The following is an 18,191-nucleotide window of genomic DNA, read 5'->3' as shown; positions in this document are numbered from 1 at the left end:
GTGTCTAGGCGCTAGGCTAGGGGTTGTTTCTGGACAGATCCTTGTAATTGGGCACTTTGGTTTTGAAAACTAATGCAAACAGAGAAGAAAGCAGAGAGAGGTGAAGAGAAAGGGATGAGAGGAAAGAGAGGAAAGAGGGGAGAAGAGGAGTGTTACCATGACGTCAGCATGTCTTCCTGGGGGACCAGTCAAATTTAGGGTAATCTAACTGTGGTCTGAAATTGTCAATTTGTAGGCTAGTTCTGGCCCATCCCGTTGGTTTCTGGAACCAATCAGAACAGTCAGAATGAGTTTGCGTTCTAGGGTGGCAAATCCATACTCATCTTAGAGAAGAAATGTCAGTTGGTCGGAGCAATGTGAATAGGTAGCCAGGCTATCCATCCTTCTTCAATGCACTGATCAGACATGACTGGTCTGGGGGAATCTGTACTGAATAATTCTAATGTTTAACTTGTATAGGAGAAGAAAAATACTTTATTATCCACACAAGATGGCAATGTTTCTTCTGCTGTACCCAACACACACACACACTAGGTTGGAGAGGCTGGATCTGTCATAGAGGAGGAGGAAGGATTCATTTTACTGAATACTTATGGCAGGTACCCTACACTTAGCCTATGTGTTGTCTTAGTTAGGCCACATATTAATGTTATCATGTAATTACATAATTGTCCAATTTAAATGCAGAATTCTGCTCAGAATTCACTTTCAGGATATCTGGGTAGGCCTAATATACTGTCTATGGAGATTTTTTTTGACCAGCTCATGAACTCGGTGGGCTTTTTAGGACGTTGTTTTGATGTTCGACGTTCACTCGGCCGTTCGCTCACATTCCGGATCTAAAGTGGGGTGTATTCATTAAGATCCAAACGGAAATAAACGGGCAGAAACGGGGCGGGACTAACCTGAGAAACGCTCGTTTTCGTTGCAAAACATTGTGCTACGCTATGCACTTGTGAAGTCAACCCTGGCATGTACTGTTTTTCTCTCTCTTTCCTCTCACCCCTCTCTTATCTACTCACCCCCTATCTCATTTCTTCTCTGTATTAGTTTTTAAAACCAACGCGCGCAGTTTTAGTGATACAACAACACCACGTTTAGTAGCCAAACGTCGCCCAAATAATGTTTTTATACGCCGAAGTATAAGTGAAAGTACAAATAGCTAAAGCTACACGAGCTCACTGAAATACGACGCGAGAAAGATTTTGGGGACAAGGTAAGGCTTTTCTAACAATCGATAACGGGTTGTGAAACCAACACATGATCTGCTGTGCCCAGCCTTTGTCCTACTACCTATTTGTTTTAACTATTAAATGCGAATTATTTGGCAAGTTTGTGGCTATATACCCATGGAACATATACATTAAAGACAACTGCTCTTTCCATGAGTTGGTCCTGCTGCGGAATTCTCCATTTCTAATATGTGTAAACACAAGTGCGGGATTTACTTCTGGGTTAACAGAGATTAATACATGCCCAATGACCATAGTTTAACTGTCATACATCAATGTTCGAACCAAATCAAAACCCCAAATATAAGCCTGTTTTAACACATAGATAAATTGATAAATTGACATTCAGTTGGGGTATGTTTTTTCAAAATAGAAGATTTTTTTGAGTAAATAAACCTCATTATTTGACTGTTCGACTATTGACTGACTATATACTATCTTCTAGATATCCTTCATGTTGTGACATACCAGTGATGGGGCAGAATCACACCCGGTGACATGGCTTGTACAAGGCAATCCGCTTTAGAGTACATTCAAAATGGAAGGAGACTCCTTGTTGAAAGGCTCCAGAATCTGTCCCTCATTGTGGAAAACCTGTTCCAGCGCAAGGTTCTTCAGGAGGAGGAAGTCAGTAAAATTCAGGCAGAAGTTGACCGTTTTGACCAAACCAGAAAAATACTGGACTGGGTCACGGCCAAAGGAGAAGCTGCATGCTACGAGTTACTGATGATTCTAGACATCACAAGGAAGAGGACCTTAGACAACGCTGACTTACAGCAATGGATCAGCTGCTTCCCCTTCAAGGAAGACCCAGAGATGTCAGACTACCTTGTTGGAAAGTGATTATTATATTATACAATTAGTATCCAGTACATAGTATACAATTGGCTGGGCAGAAAATATTTATTTTTTTAGGTGTGTTTGATTTAGCTTACTGTGGACAGGGTTTCTGTTGGCACAGTGCATTTACTCTCGCTTTTCCTTTGTATCATTATTTTAGGTTCAAAACCCTGTCACAGATATCAGTCACAGCTGAAATGTAAAGCTCGAAAGATCACAGAGGCTGCATGGAGACAAAGCTGTAGTCTCCTACCAGAGAGGTGTAGAAATGAGGTGACTTTCTCTTACACTCCTCTTGTGTTAGATACAGACGTGCCTTCATCTCTCTCTAAAATCGAAACGAAGAGCAAAAGATGCAAGAAAGCTCGCCCTAAAAAGCTAAAGAGCTTCATCCCCGTGGCCAAACAGGAAACATCCCCGACTGACCTGCTTAAAACACCCAAGAGAAGGATCCTCTTAGTTGGAAAACCTGGAATTGGAAAGACAGCAGTCGCCCATCAAATGTTGAACCTCTGGGCACAGAAAGATCACAGAGAACTAGATTACATGTTTTACTTTGATGTGAGAGACATTTCACCCAGCACACATCCCATGAGACTGGAGGACCTTCTCTTTAACATGTACAGTGAGCCAGAAGAAAGTAGAGAAGAAGTGTTACAGGATATTAAGAAGAACTCTGAAAACGTTGTCATCATTTTTGATGGAATCACAGACCTCTCCTCTCATTCGGTGATAAAGAAACTTGTGGACAAGGACCTCCTCCTTGATGCAAAGATTGTGATCACATGCAGACCAGAGGTTCCATCAGGAGACTTCCTGACAGACTGGCTCTCGTTCAGAGTGGAGGTGAAAGGGTTCAGTAATGAGTCCATCCGGGCTTACTTAACAAAGATGTTGAGTGCTGAGCCTAACCCTACGCCAAACCATGATTCCTTGAGCATTGTGTTAAACAACCTAGAGTTGTTCAGTCTGTGCCATGTCCCGATGTATGCATTGATGGTGGTTGCCTGCATGTATTATTCCACCCAAGAGGCTTCTAAGCAGCCATGGCCTACAACTAAGATGTACATCAACATCCTCCGTTACTGCATCCTAAAACACAGTGGCAAACAGATGAATGATCTCGACAAGTGTCTCGCAGAAAACAGAGAAAGAATATTGTCTTTAGCAGAAATGGCTTTCGATGCAACACAGCAAAAAACGATGAACTTGACAGAACTGAGCTACGAAGTAAGCAGTGTCCAGTTTTCTTTCTTGAGGGCTCTTATGATTATGGTTGAGCCCACAGTATCAGACACTTACTCTGCATTTCTCCATTACACAATGCAGGAGTTCTTTGGTGCCCTTTGGCTCTTACAGAATCCAGACAAAATCAGAGATGTTCTACAGAAGTGCCAGACTGAAGAATGGAAACACACAAAACACATGGTTCCTTTCATGTGTGGGCTTCTGAATGAGAGGAATATTCGATTGGTAAATGGTCTAGTTCCAGCTCAACAGATCAAGAAGACATCAGATTGGTTCTTCAAGGAAGTGGTAAACACATTTCTTCCACTTCAAACAAACCAAGATCATGCAGAAGGTGGTGCTCCTGAGTTTGAGAGAGATCTTCTGTTTTTATGTCAGTGCTTGTATGAATCTCAGTCTACTGAGGCCTGTTTGCTTCTTCTGGACAAACTGGACTACACTCTAGACCTGGATGAAGAACATCTTGATCCTCACCAGTGCTGTGCAGTCTCCTATATGATCAGTCAGTCTGCAGAGAGAAAGGTTGACTTGGACCTGAACAGCTGCACTGTGTCAGACCAAGGACTAAGGCTGATACTGGGCTCTCTGAAGAACGTCCGATATCTCAGGTAATATTTGTTATGTATTTGTGTAATTTAGTTATCTAATGCACCAATTTATTTCCAATTAACTAGTCAATAAAATGAGGATAAGGCTAACCTTATCCTAAACATGATACATTTAAATGTTGTATTCTACCTCCACTCAGATACTGAGTTATAAACACCTCTGTTTCATGCTACTTTGAAACTTTTTGACAAATGTAATTATAATAAACTCTATTTTAAAACCCTTTTATGATCATAGATCTGACCCATCAATGCTGTGTCAACTCTGGACAACTTTGCTGCGCAGTGAGGCAGACATTGACTTCACTAGCTTACTTGGGCTCTGTGGAAATGAGTTGCACCTTCCATTCCAGGGTGAAAGACGAGTTTTTGTGAGAGCAGAAGAAGTGATGAAGCAGAGCCTAGAGAGGGTTAACCTCTGTCTACACTGGGATCGGAGAACTCTTCTCAGTGAGGCTCTCAGCAAGACCATTTTAAAGTGTTTAACACATATCAACAAACTCCAGTGAGTGTTTACACTGCCAGTACATATTTATTCAATGTCTTTGTGACTATTAATTCATTTAAGTCGATTAAAAACATAGGTTGTCAATGTAAATATCAAGAGGTTAATATCTAGACAAAGAAGTCACTGCAACAATACAACAAGATAGACACATGGCAACAGCATTTAGCCTGTAAAAGAGGCAGTCACTTTCTACCTGTATTTACAGTATCTAAACAAAGACTTTCTTATGCTTTAGGGTTCAGTTTTACCCCACTACAAGATCAGAGAGAATCCCCTGAAAAACTAGAGAAAGAAGAGAAAGCAGTCCTACTAGATTTGTGTCTACAAGCAGGATTATGTCACAGAGAAACGTTCCAGGGTGCTGTGAACACACTGCTGTCACTGTTCTCTGTGTATCAAACTGAAAGATATGACATCTTGCTGGATCTGTACTCACATGTGAAGTACAATAGGAAACAAGCAGGCAGAAGTATCCTTCCATCATTGAGACCACTTTACCAGCCAGCTCCTGCAGTCTGGTTCATAGATCTCTCAGAGAGAAAGGTCTCCCTCCTCCTAGAAGTGCTGAAACTCCAACCAGAGAAGAAATCAGTAGAGCTGAAAGGCTGGTCAGATGAAGAGAGTGAAGTGAGGAGTTTCCTTCAGTGTCTGCCCTACATCTCACAACTGAGGTGAGTTGAATCAGTACAGTTCATGGATTGTAGTTGTCTGTCCCTTTATTTCCCTTTAGAGAGGTTTGTTTGTAGCTTTCTGCATTAGCCTAATATGCTAAGTATACACATACTGTTTTGAAAAGATGCAATCTTACTTTGTAGTCTACGGAACAATTGAAGTGCATGATGAGTGCAGAGAGATAGTTGTACTTTATCTACTATAATGTAACCATTCAAAATTCATATCCTCCATCCAACACTTTCTTCATCTCTTTAATGTTACACTGTTTGTTCAGGTTTGCTCCACCACAGGATCAGATAGGATCCCCTGAAGAGTGGAGAAAGAGAGAGAAGACATTCCTACTGAATCTGTGTCTTCAAGCAGCCCTCCATGAGAGAGAAACCATACAAACAACTGTAGAGAAAGTGTTGTCACTGTCTGAAGTTTATCACGATCAGAAATGGGAGCTCCTGCTGCATCTGTACTCTCACGTGAAGGACTATGAGACTCAAACAGGCAGGAGTGTCCTTCCAGCATTACAGACAGTTTACCAGTCAGCTCCTGCAGTCTGGTGCATAGACCTCTCAGAGAGAAAGGCTTCCCTCCTCCTTGAAGTGCTGAAACTCCAACCAGAGAAGAAATCAGTAGAGCTGTGGGACTGGTCAGATGAAGAGAGTGAAGTGAGGAGTTTCCTTCAGTGTCTGCCCTACATCTCACAACTGAGGTGAGTCTGAACATGTGTGGTGGTTAGTGATTATGTGATGCTAGTGATTATTGTCTTTTAGAAACCTGGTAAATATAAAAGTAAAAAATTTTGTGAATCTGGTAACATTTATACTCAGATTTCCTGAATGAACATGTTGCATTAAGAAATGTCACACATATATATTTTGAATTTCTCTAAAATAATATAAACAAAAGTGCATTATATAAATGTATAACTACTTCACATATATTTTAGTGATGACTGGTTTCATGTGTCCATCCATGTCTGAATCAGCTGTTACTGTCCTTGTTGCAGTTTCTGTCCATGGTGGTCTGATCCCTCAAAGCTGATCAAGTTCCTGGTGGGTCTCCTGTCTCAAGCAGCAGAGTGGGAGGAGCAGTCAGGAGAGAAGACACTGAAGCTGGTATCATCAGTGTGTACTTACAGAACCTTCCCTTTCTGTGACGGGGATGATGAGGATGAGTGGTTTCAATGTGATCTCCTGCTGGATCTGTACTCACATGTGGAGGACTATGAGACTAAAACAGGCAGGAGTGTCCTTCCAGCATTACAGCCACTTTACCAGCCAGCTCCTGCAGTCTGGTTCATAGATCTCAGAAAGAGAAACGTCTCCCTCCTCCTAGAAGTGCTGAAACTCCAACCAGAGAAGAAATCAGTAGAGCTGTGGGACTGGTCAGATGAAGAGAGTGAAGTGAGGAGTTTCCTTCAGTGTCTGCCCTACATCTCACAACTGAGGTGAGTCTGAACATGTGTGGTGGTTAGTGATTATGTGATGCTAGTGATTATTGTCTTTTAGAAACCTGGTAAATATAAAAGTTCAAATGTTGGTGAATCTGGTAACATTTATACTCAGATTTCCTGAATGAACATGTTGCATTAAGAAATGTCACACATAGATATAGTTAATTTCTCTAAAATTATATATTTTTTCATAAATCAGAAGTACATTTATGTAAATGTATAACTACTTCATATATATTTTAGCAATGACTGGTTTCACGTGTCCATCCATGTCTGAATCAGCTGTTACTGTCCTTGTTGCAGTTTCTGTCCATGGTGGTCTGATATCTCAAAGCTGATCAAGTTCCTGGTGGGTCTCCTGTCTCAAGCAGTAGAGTGGGAGGAGCAGTCAGGAGAGAAGACACTGAAGCTGGTATCATCAGTGTGTACTTACAGAACCTTCCCTTTCTGTGACGGGGATGATGAGGATGAGTGGTTTCAATGTGATCTCCTGCTGGATCTGTACTCACATGTGGAGGACTATGAGACTAAAACAGGCAGGAGTGTCCTTCCATCATTGAGACCACTTTATCAGTCAGCTCCTGCAGTCTGGTCCATAGACCTCTCAGAGAGAAAGGCCTCCCTCCTCCTAGAAGTGCTGAAACTCCAACCAGAGAAGAAACCAGTACAGCTGAAAGGCTGGTCAGATGAAGAGAGTGAAGTGAGGAGTTTCCTTCAGTGTCTGCCTTACATCTCACAGCTGAGGTGAGTTGGATCAGTACAGCTCAGGTGAGTTGGATCAGTACAGCTCAGGTGAGTTGGATCAGTACAGCTCAGGTGAGTTGGATCAGTACAGCTCAGGTGAGTTGGATCAGTACAGCTCAGGTGAGTTGGATCAGTACAGCTCAGGTGAGTTGGATCAGTACAGCTCAGGTGAGTTGGATCAGTACAGCTCAGGGATTGTTGTCTGTCCCTGTATTTCACTTTTAAAAAGGAAGTTTGTTCGTAACAACCGAATATGCTAAACATACACATACTGTTTTGGAAAGATACAATCTTACTTTGTGGTGATGATTATAAGGAACAGTTGAAGTGGATGATGAGTTTAGAAAGATACAGTCTTACTTTGTGGTGATGATTATAAGGAACAGTTGAAGTGGATGATGAGTTTAGAAAGATAGTCATGTTATTTGACCTGCTATAATGTGACCATCTGAAATGCAGATTATATCTCACATATTCATCTATTTGTTGTTAAACTGTTCATGCAGTTTTACTCCACCACAGTATCAGAGAAGATCCCCTGAAGAGTGGAGAAAGAGAGAGAAGACATTCCTACTGAATCTGTGTCTTCAAGCAGCCCTCCATGAGAGAGAAACCATACAAACAACTGTAGGGAAAGTGTTGTCACTGTCTGAAGTTTATCAGGGTCGGAAATGGGATCTCCTGCTGGATCTGTACTCTCACGTGAAGGACTATGAGACTAAAACAGGCAGGAGTGTCCTTCCAGCATTACAGCCAGTTTACCAGTCAGCTCCTGCAGTCTGGTCCATAGACCTCTCAGAGAGAAAGGCTTCCCTCCTCCTTGAAGTGCTGAAACTCCAACCAGAGAAGAAATCAGTAGAGCTGTGGGACTGGTCAGATGAAGAGAGTGAAGTGAGGAGTTTCCTTCAGTGTCTGCCCTACATCTCACAGCTGAGGTGAGTCTGAACATGTGTGGTGGTTAGTGATTATGTGATGCTAGTGATTATTGTCTTTTAGAAACCTGGTAAATATAAAAGTTCAAATGTTGGTGAATCTGGTAACATTTATACTCAGATTTCCTGAATGAACATGTTGCATTAAGAAATGTCACACATAGATATAGTTAATTTCTCTAAAATTATATATTTTTTCATAAATCAGAAGTACATTTATGTAAATGTATAACTACTTCATATATATTTTAGTGATGACTGGTTTCACGTGTTCATCCATGTCTGAATCAGCTGTTACTGTCCTTGTTGCAGTTTCTGTCCATGGTGGTCTGATATCTCAAAGCTGATCAAGTTCCTGGTGGGTCTCCTGTCTCAAGCAGTAGAGTGGGAGGAGCAGTCAGGAGAGAAGACACTGAAGCTGGTATCATCAGTGTGTACTTACAGAACCTTCCCTTTCTGTGACGGGGATGATGAGGATGAGTGGTTTCAATGTGATCTCCTGCTGGATCTGTACTCACATGTGGAGGACTATGAGACTAAAACAGGCAGGAGTGTCCTTCCATCATTGAGACCACTTTATCAGTCAGCTCCTGCAGTCTGGTCCATAGACCTCTCAGAGAGAAAGGCCTCCCTCCTCCTAGAAGTGCTGAAACTCCAACCAGAGAAGAAACCAGTACAGCTGAAAGGCTGGTCAGATGAAGAGAGTGAAGTGAGGAGTTTCCTTCAGTGTCTGCCTTACATCTCACAGCTGAGGTGAGTTGGATCAGTACAGCTCAGGTGAGTTGGATCAGTACAGCTCAGGTGAGTTGGATCAGTACAGCTCAGGTGAGTTGGATCAGTACAGCTCAGGTGAGTTGGATCAGTACAGCTCAGGTGAGTTGGATCAGTACAGCTCAGAGATTGTTGTCTGTCCCTGTATTTCCCTTTTTAAAAGGAAGTTTGTTCGTAACAACCGAATATGCTAAACATACACATACTGTTTTGGAAAGATACAATCTTACTTTGTGGTGATGATTATAAGGAACAGTTGAAGTGGATGATGAGTTTAGAAAGATACAGTCTTACTTTGTGGTGATGATTATAAGGAACAGTTGAAGTGGATGATGAGTTTAGAAAGATAGTCATGTTATTTGACCTGCTATAATGTGACCGTCTGAAATGCAGATTATATCTCACATATTCATCTATTTGTTGTTAAACTGTTCATGCAGTTTTACTCCACCACAGTATCAGAGAAGATCCCCTGAAGAGTGGAGAAAGAGAGAGAAGACATTCCTACTGAATCTGTGTCTTCAAGCAGCCCTCCATGAGAGAGAAACCATACAAACAACTGTAGGGAAAGTGTTGTCACTGTCTGAAGTTTATCAGGGTCGGAAATGGGATCTCCTGCTGGATCTGTACTCTCACGTGAAGGACTATGAGACTAAAACAGGCAGGAGTGTCCTTCCAGCATTACAGCCACTTTACCAGCCAGCTCCTGCAGTCTGGTTCATAGATCTCAGAAAGAGAAACGTCTCCCTCCTCCTAGAAGTGCTGAAACTCCAACCAGAGAAGAAATCAGTAGAGCTGTGGGACTGGTCAGATGAAGAGAGTGAAGTGAGGAGTTTCCTTCAGTGTCTGCCCTACATCTCACAGCTGAGGTGAGTCTGAACATGTGTGGTGGTTAGTGATTATGTGATGCTAGTGATTATTGTCTTTTAGAAACCTGGTAAATATAAAAGTTCAAATGTTTGTAAATCTGGTAACATTTATACTCAGATTTCCTGAATGAACATGTTGCATTAAGAAATGTCACACATAGATATAGTTAATTTCTCTAAAATTATATATTTTTTCATAAATCAGAAGTACATTTATGTAAATGTATAACTACTTCATATATATTTTAGCAATGACTGGTTTCATGTGTCCATCCATGTCTGAATCAGCTGTTACTGTCCTTGTTGCAGTTTCTGTCCATGGTGGTCTGATATCTCAAAGCTGATCAAGTTCCTGGTGGGTCTCCTGTCTCAAGCAGCAGAGTGGGAGGAGCAGTCAGGAGAGAAGACACTGAAGCTGGTGTCATCAGTGTGTACTTACAGAACCTTCCCTTTCTGTGACAGGGATGATGAGGATAAGTGGTTTCAATGTGATCTCCTGCTGGATCTGTACTCACATGTGGAGGACTATGAGACTAAAACAGGCAGGAGTGTCCTTCCATCATTGAGACCACTTTACCAGTCAGCTCCTGCAGTCTGGTCCATAGACCTCTCAGAGAGAAAGGCCTCCCTCCTCCTAGAAGTGCTGAAACTCCAACCAGAGAAGAAACCAGTACAGCTGAAAGGCTGGTCAGATGAAGAGAGTGAAGTGAGGAGTTTCCTTCAGTGTCTGCCTTACATCTCACAGCTGAGGTGAGTTGGATCAGTACAGCTCAGGTGAGTTGGATCAGTACAGCTCAGGTGAGTTGGATCAGTACAGCTCAGGTGAGTTGGATCAGTACAGCTCAGGTGAGTTGGATCAGTACAGCTCAGAGATTGTTGTCTGTCCCTGTATTTCCCTTTTTAAAAGGAAGTTTGTTCGTAACAACCGAATATGCTAAACATACACATACTGTTTTGGAAAGATACAATCTTACTTTGTGGTGATGATTATAAGGAACAGTTGAAGTGGATGATGAGTTTAGAAAGATACAGTCTTACTTTGTGGTGATGATTATAAGGAACAGTTGAAGTGGATGATGAGTTTAGAAAGACAGTCATGTTATTTGACCTGCTATAATGTGACCGTCTGAAATGCAGATTATATCTCACATATTCATCTATTTGATGTTAAACTGTTCATGCAGTTTTACTCCACCACAGTATCAGAGAAGATCCCCTGAAGAGTGGAGAAAGAGAGAGAAGACATTCCTACTGAATCTGTGTCTTCAAGCAGCCCTCCATGAGAGAGAAACCATACAAACAACTGTAGGGAAAGTGTTGTCACTGTCTGAAGTTTATCACAATCAGAAATGGGAGCTCCTGCTGGATCTGTATTCTCATGTGAAGGACTATGAGACTCAAACAGGCAGGAGTGTCCTTCCAGCATTACAGCCAGTTTACCAGTCAGCTCCTGCAGTCTGGTCCATAGACCTCAGAAAGAGAATGGTCTCCCTCCTCCTAGAAGTGCTGAAACTCCAACCAGAGAAGAAACCAGTACAGCTGAAAGGCTGGTCAGATGAAGAGAGTGAAGTGAGGAGTTTCCTTCAGTGTCTGCCCTACATCTCACAGCTGAGGTGAGTCTGAACATGTGTGGTGGTTAGTGATTATGTGATGCTAATGATTATTGTCTTTTAGAAACCTGGTAAATATAAAAGTTCAAGTGTTGGTGAATCTGGTAACATTTATACTCAGATTTCCTGAATGGACATACAAAATGTCACATGAATTAACAATGTCTATCTAAAATTATATATTTTTCATAAAACAGAAGCACATTCTGTAAATGTATAACTACTTCATATATATTTTAGTGATGACTGGTTTCATGTGTCCATCCATGTCTGAATCAGCTGTTACTGTCCTTGTTGCAGTTTCTGTCCATGGTGGTCTGATCCCTCAAAGCTGATCAAGTTCCTGGTGGGTCTCCTGTCTCAAGCAGCAGAGTGGGAGGAGCAGTCAGGAGAGAAGACACTGAAGCTGGTGTCATCAGTGTGTACTTACAGAACCTTCCCTTTCTGTGACGAGGTTTATTTTGATGAGTCGTTTCAATGGGATCTCCTGCTGGATCTGTATTCACATGTGAAGGACTATGAGACTCAAACAGGCAGGAGTGTCCTTCCAGCATTACAGCCAGTTTACCAGCCAGCTCCTGCAGTCTGGTTCATAGATCTCTCAGAGAGAAAGGTCTCCCTCCTCCTAGAAGTGCTGAAACTCCAACCAGAGAAGAAATCAGTAGAGCTGAAAGGCTGGTCAGATGAAGAGAGTGAAGTGAGGAGTTTCCTTCAGTGTCTGCCCTACATCTCACAGCTGAGGTGAGTTGAATCAGTACAGTTCATGGATTGTAGTTGTCTGTCCCTTTATTTCCCTTCAGAGAGGTTTGTTTGTAGCTTTCTGCATTAGCCTAATATGCTAAGTATACACATACTGTTTTGAAAAGATGCAATCTTACTTTGTAGTCTACGGAACAATTGAAGTGCATGATGAGTGCAGAGAGATAGTTGTACTTTATCTACTATAATGTAACCATTCAAAATTCATATCCTCCATCCAACACTTTCTTCATCTCTTTAATGTTACACTGTTCAGGTTTGCTCCACCACAGGATCAGATAGGATCCCCTGAAGAGTGGAGAAAGAGAGAGAAGACATTCCTACTGAATCTGTGTCTTCAAGCAGCCCTCCATGAGAGAGAAACCATACAAACAACTGTAGAGAAAGTGTTGTCACTGTCTGAAGTTTATCAGGGTCGGAAATGGGATCTCCTACTGGATCTGTACTCTCATGTGAAGGACTATGAGACTCAAACAGGCAGGAGTGTCCTTCCAGCATTACAGACAGTTTACCAGTCAGCTCCTGCAGTCTGGTCCATAGACCTCAGAGAGAGAAAGGTCTCCCTCCTCCTAGAAGTGCTGAAACTCCAACCAGAGAAGAAATCAGTAGAGCTGAAAGGCTGGTCAGATGAAGAGAGTGAAGTGAGGTGTTTCCTTCAGTGTCTGCCCTACATCTCACAGCTGAGGTGAGTCTGAACATGTGTGGTGGTTAGTGATTATGTGATGCTAGTGATTGTCTTTTAGAAACCTGGTAAATATAAAAGTTCAAATGTTGGTGAATCTGGTAACATTTATACTCAGATTTCCTGAATGAACATGTTGCATTAGGAAATGTCACACATAGATATTGTTAATTTCTCTAAAATTATATATTTTTTCATAAATCAGAAGTACATTTATGTAAATGTATAACTACTTCATATATATTTTAGCAATGACTGGTTTCACGTGTCCATCCATGTCTGAATCAGCTGTTACTGTCCTTGTTGCAGTTTCTGTCCATGGTGGTCTGATATCTCAAAGCTGATCAAGTTCCTGGTGGGTCTCCTGTCTCAAGCAGCAGAGTGGGAGGAGCAGTCAGGAGAGAAGACACTGAAGCTGGTGTCATCAGTGTGTATTTACAGAACCTTCCCTTTCTGTGACGGGGATGATTTTGATGAGTCGTTTCAATGTGATTTCCTGCTGGATCTGTATTCACATGTGAAGGACTATGAGACTCAAACAGGCAGGAGTGTCCTTCCAACATTACAGACAGTTTACCAGTCAGCTCCTGCAGTCTGGTCCATAGACCTCTCAGAGAGAAAGGCCTCCCTCCTCCTAGAAGTGCTGAAACTCCAACCAGAGAAGAAACCAGTAGAGCTGAAAGGCTGGTCAGATGAAGAGAGTGAAGTGAGGAGTTTCCTTCAGTGTCTGCCCTACATCTCACAGCTGAGGTGAGTCTGAACATAATGTATGTGGTTAGTGATTATGTGATGCTAATAGTGATGTGTCTTTATGAAATCTTGTAACATGAAACCTCAATGTTTACTCAGAATACCTGATCTATAAAACTTGTATTACTTTATGTCATGGCATATTATGTAACTTTCTCTGTAACATCACATGGTATTACTTTTCCATGCGACAGTTCAATATTCATGTATTCTAACTGTCGTTTGATTTCATGTGTCCCTCATGTTCTGCTGTTTCAGCTGTGATTCTGACAGGTTCTTCCAGCGTGTGTGTGAATCCATCCCTGTGAGGTCCAGAGAGGATGCCCAGCAGTTGGCCTCTCTCCTCCAGGCCTTGGGCTCCACCCTGTCACTGGGAGGACAGTTACCCAGGAAAACCTGCAGGTCTGTGGTGAGAGTGCTTGGCCTCTGTGCCTCCAGAGTGGACCTCACTCTCACCCCCAGCAAGATCTCTCTGAAAGGAGCCTCACTTCTCTTCACACATGTATCACAGCTACACAAGCTCAGGTATGTTTTGTAAGCTCGATTTTACAGGTCTATTTAGTTTGATTTCTTATTGTGCATTTTATCTGACAAGGTTTCTCTGTTTAAAAGTGGCTTGAGTTTATTTTATTTTATTCCAGGCTGAATGTGGGCATGGCAGTGAGACTGGCCAGACTGGCTAGGAGGACAGGGAGAGGGGGTTCTCCACTGACTGTCCCAGAGCTCTCCCTGGTCCTAAAGAGCAGCCAGCCACCAGAGAAAGTGTTATCCAGGGCTCTGAGTAGTGTGGCGTCCCTGCTGAGACTCTGGACGGTGCAGTGTCTGGACCTGACTGACTTCTGCATCCAGGGTCACTCTCTCATCACACTACTTTGTCACCAAGGCCCTCTCACTCTCAGGTCAGTTTGAAGCTGTTGTTTTTTAAAAAGTGGTAGCAATAAGTAGAAGTAGTAACTTATGTATGTGTTCTTATTTATATTTGTGTTATTTACTGCCTTTATGTTCCAACCTCCTAGACTGCACTCAGACACCCTGCAGCAGCTGGCTGTAGTTGTGTATGAAGCTCAGGACAAGGACTTGACTCGGTGGTTCCTGGAGAAGGTTGGTGGAGACCTGACCTCCTGTAGGCTGGACTGGGAGGTGCTTCTCTCTCTGCTGCAGCATTCAACCCACAACATCACAGTGGACCTCAGGAAGAACAGGCTTCTAGAGAAGAACATCTCAGATCTTTTCCCCTTTCTGGGAAGGGTTATATTCAAGAGGTGAGTGAACTTAATTTTATATTTAAAGACGTTTTAGAAAGAAGAAAACAAATATTTTACAGTGACATTATTTAGAGTTATACCCTGTATTATCATTAGGGTTATATTCAAGAGGTGTTTGATCTTTATTTAATATTGATAGACTTCAACTATTAGTGTTCTACCCAGGTAGTTGTTATGTGAGTTATCCTTTTTATAACCTTAACACAACCATGACAATCCATTCTACATCTTTCTGCAGGCTCAGTTCCAGCTTTGTGAAGTCCACCATCAGACAGATCTATGACAGTAGAGCCAGTGACTGTGTGTCCAGTTTGTTGAGGTCTTCAGACCATTGGATCAACCTGAACAGCAGAGAGCTGGACAGAGTGGACTGTACTGCGCTGTGTTTCACCCTGCAGCACAGCCACCAAGTCAAAGTCAACCTGCTGTGGACCTCCATACCACCGGGGGAGATAGAGAGCATCCTGCCTCTTCTGGACAGAGTCTCCCAACTCAGGTTTCGTTGGCACTCTTTGACCATTCTAGAATGGATAGAACTGTGATGCTTTACACTGTCAGACTCATTTTAACCACTAACCCTAACCTTAGTGTAATGCACTTACTTACCTTACCCTCAGGGTTGGAATTGAAGGGGAATGCATGGGAGTTGACGTGAATCACAGAGTTGTAGTGTGTTTTATCAGTGTTTTTATTGTGTGCTGGTGTGAAACTAATCCTGTCTCTCGCTCTCTCTCTCTCGCGCTCTCTCTCTCTCCTGCAGTGTTGACAGGATGCTGTTGCTGAGTTTCCTCCACTCCTGCGCTGCCTCTCAGATCCTGCAGGGGGCACTATCACCACCTTCAGCAATAACAACAGCAGCAGCAGAGCTGCTCAGGGCTCTGCAGCACAGGTTGGACTTCTCCTGCTCCTCCTCTGTGGACCTGTCGGCTCACGACCAGGGGGAGGCGCTGTGTCTGACCACTGACCACTGTAGGGCCATAAACTCTGTTCTGAAGCAGAGCCAGCACAGCACACAGCTGGTTCAGAACCCGACCCAGAACCAGTCCCGAAACCAGCCCCAGGTGCAGCTCATCCTTAAAGACTGTGAGGTGGAGCACGGAGCACTGAGAGAGCTGCTTCCCATCCTGCATATTGTCAAGCTGAGGTTAGATACACAAGGACAAACTAGTTTAGAAAAGTATGAGTTAGAGCTGTCTCATAATGTTATCTCTGGTTATTGTTCCCTCAGCCCCAGCAAAGCTCTGCTACTTCAGCTGGTGGACCATGTGTGTGAGGGGATTGAAGAGGGAGTGCTGAGGAACGCAGTATCCCTGTGCAGAGCCCTGGATGGGGAGCTGGACCTCAGTGAGACCAGGCTGAACCAAAAGGCCTGTGGATCTCTGGCCCTGGTTCTGGAACACTCAGAGGGGCTGTCAGAACTGGACCTCAGCCACTGCCAACTCACAGACCGCCATCTACAGCCCCTGCTCACACACCTGCACAAAGTTGAAGTCCTTGAGTGAGTGGGTTTCACTCTGTGTGTGTGTGTCCATGTGACTACATGACAAATGTCTGATCCTTCTCTTCCTGTTTCTGTATTTTAGCCTGAGTCACAATGACATCACTGATGCTCTGACCGACAGAATTCTCCAACTGGTCTCCACCAACACTTCAATCCGCACCGTACGGTGAGTGTGTGTGTGATGTCAGTGTGTGTGTGCACGTGAGATCATATGGTCTCTTTTTCTGGGTGCAACTATTTAATGGTGGTTGTCTGTAGTGTAATGTTCTAAAACTAATAATGATGATGATGATGATAGTGTTCTTCTCTACAGGCTCTTCAGCAACAGAATCAAGGACAGAAGTCCGTTCCTGACAGACAAGAGGTTTGACATCTGGTGAAGCAGCATCAGGTCCAAGTCCAGACAGAGGAAGCGAAGATGGATGTTGAAGAGGTAGAGGAAGCGAAGATGGATGTTGAAGAGGTAGAGGAAGCGAAGATGGATGTTGAAGATGGGTGTAGTAGCTACGAAGCCTCATCTCATCAACCTTAACCTGGACACTAAACGTATCCTAATTTTAACCAATTCTTAAATATTGAATGAAAGCCACACACCCTTAGTTTTTAGCTGACCTCATCATGGTGTCAGAAGAACTGCAAGTGATGTCATCAGGGATTTGGGGACTAAGGTATTGTAAAAATAGTTGAGACTCCAGAACTCTGGAATGTTCTGAGTGTAATGGATAGGAATGTGTAGTTTTATTTACCTCTTACATGGTTCTGAAAAACACAGGAACATGTGTAGTATAACGTTTTTACTAGATGATTTTTGTGATCTGACAATTTGTGAAATTCCTTCTGAAGGAATGGATTGTATATGTGCTTTTATAGTCTAGTATTTATCAGGTTGATGTGAATGTGTTCTACAGTTGCAGTGGGAGACTTAATACATGAGTGTTTTGTTGCAGGTCAACCTCATGGTATTGTTACTCAGGCTAGCCCTGTTGAGAACCAAGCTTCCCTATTCAGGAAGCAAGAGATGTGTTGACTTCTCTTGAACGTTTGCTATGTTGTGCAACGTTTTGTACTGAATGACACGTTTCCCCGAAATGTTCCTGAACAGACTTCGAGGTACGTTTGGTGGGTGTGGCTTGAAGCAATGAATTACATATATTTTTATTTGTAAAGGGCAGTGGCCATGCTGACAGCATTCTCCAACCCACAACCCAACCCCTCCCCATTTTTCAACTGGTTGTTCAGTACAGCACCGTTTACGTTCAATTGAACCGTTTCAGAACGTAGAAACATACTGAACGCAGCCCTGGTGAAGTTCAGGGCAGAAAGTAGCTACAAGTGGGTGGAAACCATTGATGCCTCGCAACACGTCAAACCAATCAATTGCCTTGCTTTGGCGGAGCACTAAAGGTAGCCACTAGTGCCATAGGAGGAACAGTGTGTGAGGATGCCCAGGAAATCGCTGGTGTATAACATAGGCTGTATGTACACACATCATAATAAAATGTATTTAGTAGAGCAGTTGTAATGCCTTCATCGACTTGTGATGAACATTACACGCAGCTTCCCTTTTAAGGGCATGTGGGGGAGGTTTCTTGAAATATAACATCCAATCAAAATGTAGCCGCTGGAACCCAGCAGACCATTCTGTTTTGGCTCATACAAAATTCTCCAATTCTCCAGCATGACAACAATGTGATTTTGGAGGTATGGCTACATGAGACTAGTACAATGAGACTAGTTGGTCGAAGATTTT

General features: G+C 42.8%; 2 protein-coding genes across 6 annotated transcripts; both read left to right on the top strand.

Moving 5' to 3' along the window:
- The first annotated feature begins 926 nt into the window (after positions 1–926).
- Positions 927–6,711, top strand: si:ch211-108d22.2. 5 transcript variants are annotated; one of them, XM_036933846.1, is made up of 8 exons: positions 928–1,216; positions 1,678–2,067; positions 2,233–3,302; positions 3,402–3,928; positions 4,167–4,433; positions 4,679–5,107; positions 5,386–5,814; positions 6,112–6,711. In XM_036933846.1, exons 2-8 carry the CDS (start codon positions 1,731–1,733, stop codon positions 6,554–6,556), a joined length of 3,504 nt encoding a protein of 1,167 aa, XP_036789741.1. In that variant the 5' UTR covers positions 928–1,216; positions 1,678–1,730; the 3' UTR covers positions 6,557–6,711. The 5 variants fall into 5 exon arrangements, with proteins under 5 accessions (XP_036789742.1, XP_036789741.1, XP_036789743.1 ...); XM_036933849.1 differs by having other exon boundaries at positions 931–1,216; positions 2,233–2,345; XM_036933845.1 differs by having other exon boundaries at positions 930–1,216; positions 2,233–3,928.
- Positions 6,712–6,803: 92 nt separating this feature from the next.
- On the top strand, positions 6,804–17,959 carry LOC110518698. The gene is made up of 18 exons (XM_036989378.1): positions 6,804–6,817; positions 6,862–7,302; positions 7,809–8,237; positions 8,547–8,987; positions 9,446–9,874; positions 10,184–10,624; positions 11,059–11,487; positions 11,785–12,225; positions 12,500–12,928; positions 13,235–13,675; positions 13,934–14,200; positions 14,317–14,574; positions 14,692–14,937; positions 15,179–15,436; positions 15,701–16,084; positions 16,169–16,438; positions 16,524–16,607; positions 16,755–17,959. The coding sequence occupies exons 1-18, from the start codon at positions 6,804–6,806 to the stop codon at positions 16,819–16,821; spliced, it is 5,769 nt and encodes a 1,922-aa protein (XP_036845273.1). The 3' UTR covers positions 16,822–17,959.
- Positions 17,960–18,191: the final 232 nt, after the last annotated feature.

This window comes from Oncorhynchus mykiss, chromosome 10 (assembly GCF_013265735.2).
Source record: "Oncorhynchus mykiss isolate Arlee chromosome 10, USDA_OmykA_1.1, whole genome shotgun sequence".
In the NCBI taxonomy this organism is placed as follows: domain Eukaryota; kingdom Metazoa; phylum Chordata; class Actinopteri; order Salmoniformes; family Salmonidae; genus Oncorhynchus; species Oncorhynchus mykiss.
The sequence above is the reverse complement of the archived record's forward strand: the minus strand, read 5'-3'. Positions and strand labels throughout refer to the sequence as shown.

What these genes read in the sequence shown, in the direction of transcription:
- LOC110518698 (XM_036989378.1), top strand. An exon ending in CCCTACATCTCACAGCTGAG is followed by an intron (nt 12,929 to 13,234) that starts GTGAGTCTGAAC and finishes TCCTTGTTGCAG; the next exon opens with TTTCTGTCCATGGTGGTCTG. An exon ending in ACTTCAATCCGCACCGTACG is followed by an intron (nt 16,608 to 16,754) that starts GTGAGTGTGTGT and finishes TCTTCTCTACAG; the next exon opens with GCTCTTCAGCAACAGAATCA.
- si:ch211-108d22.2 (XM_036933845.1), top strand. Translation starts at nt 1,731, where the DNA reads ATGGCTTGTACAAGGCAATCCGCTTTAGAGTACATTCAAAATGGAAGG. An exon ending in GATGTCAGACTACCTTGTTG is followed by an intron (nt 2,068 to 2,232) that starts GAAAGTGATTAT and finishes TCATTATTTTAG; the next exon opens with GTTCAAAACCCTGTCACAGA. An exon ending in AAGAACGTCCGATATCTCAG is followed by an intron (nt 3,929 to 4,166) that starts GTAATATTTGTT and finishes TTATGATCATAG; the next exon opens with ATCTGACCCATCAATGCTGT.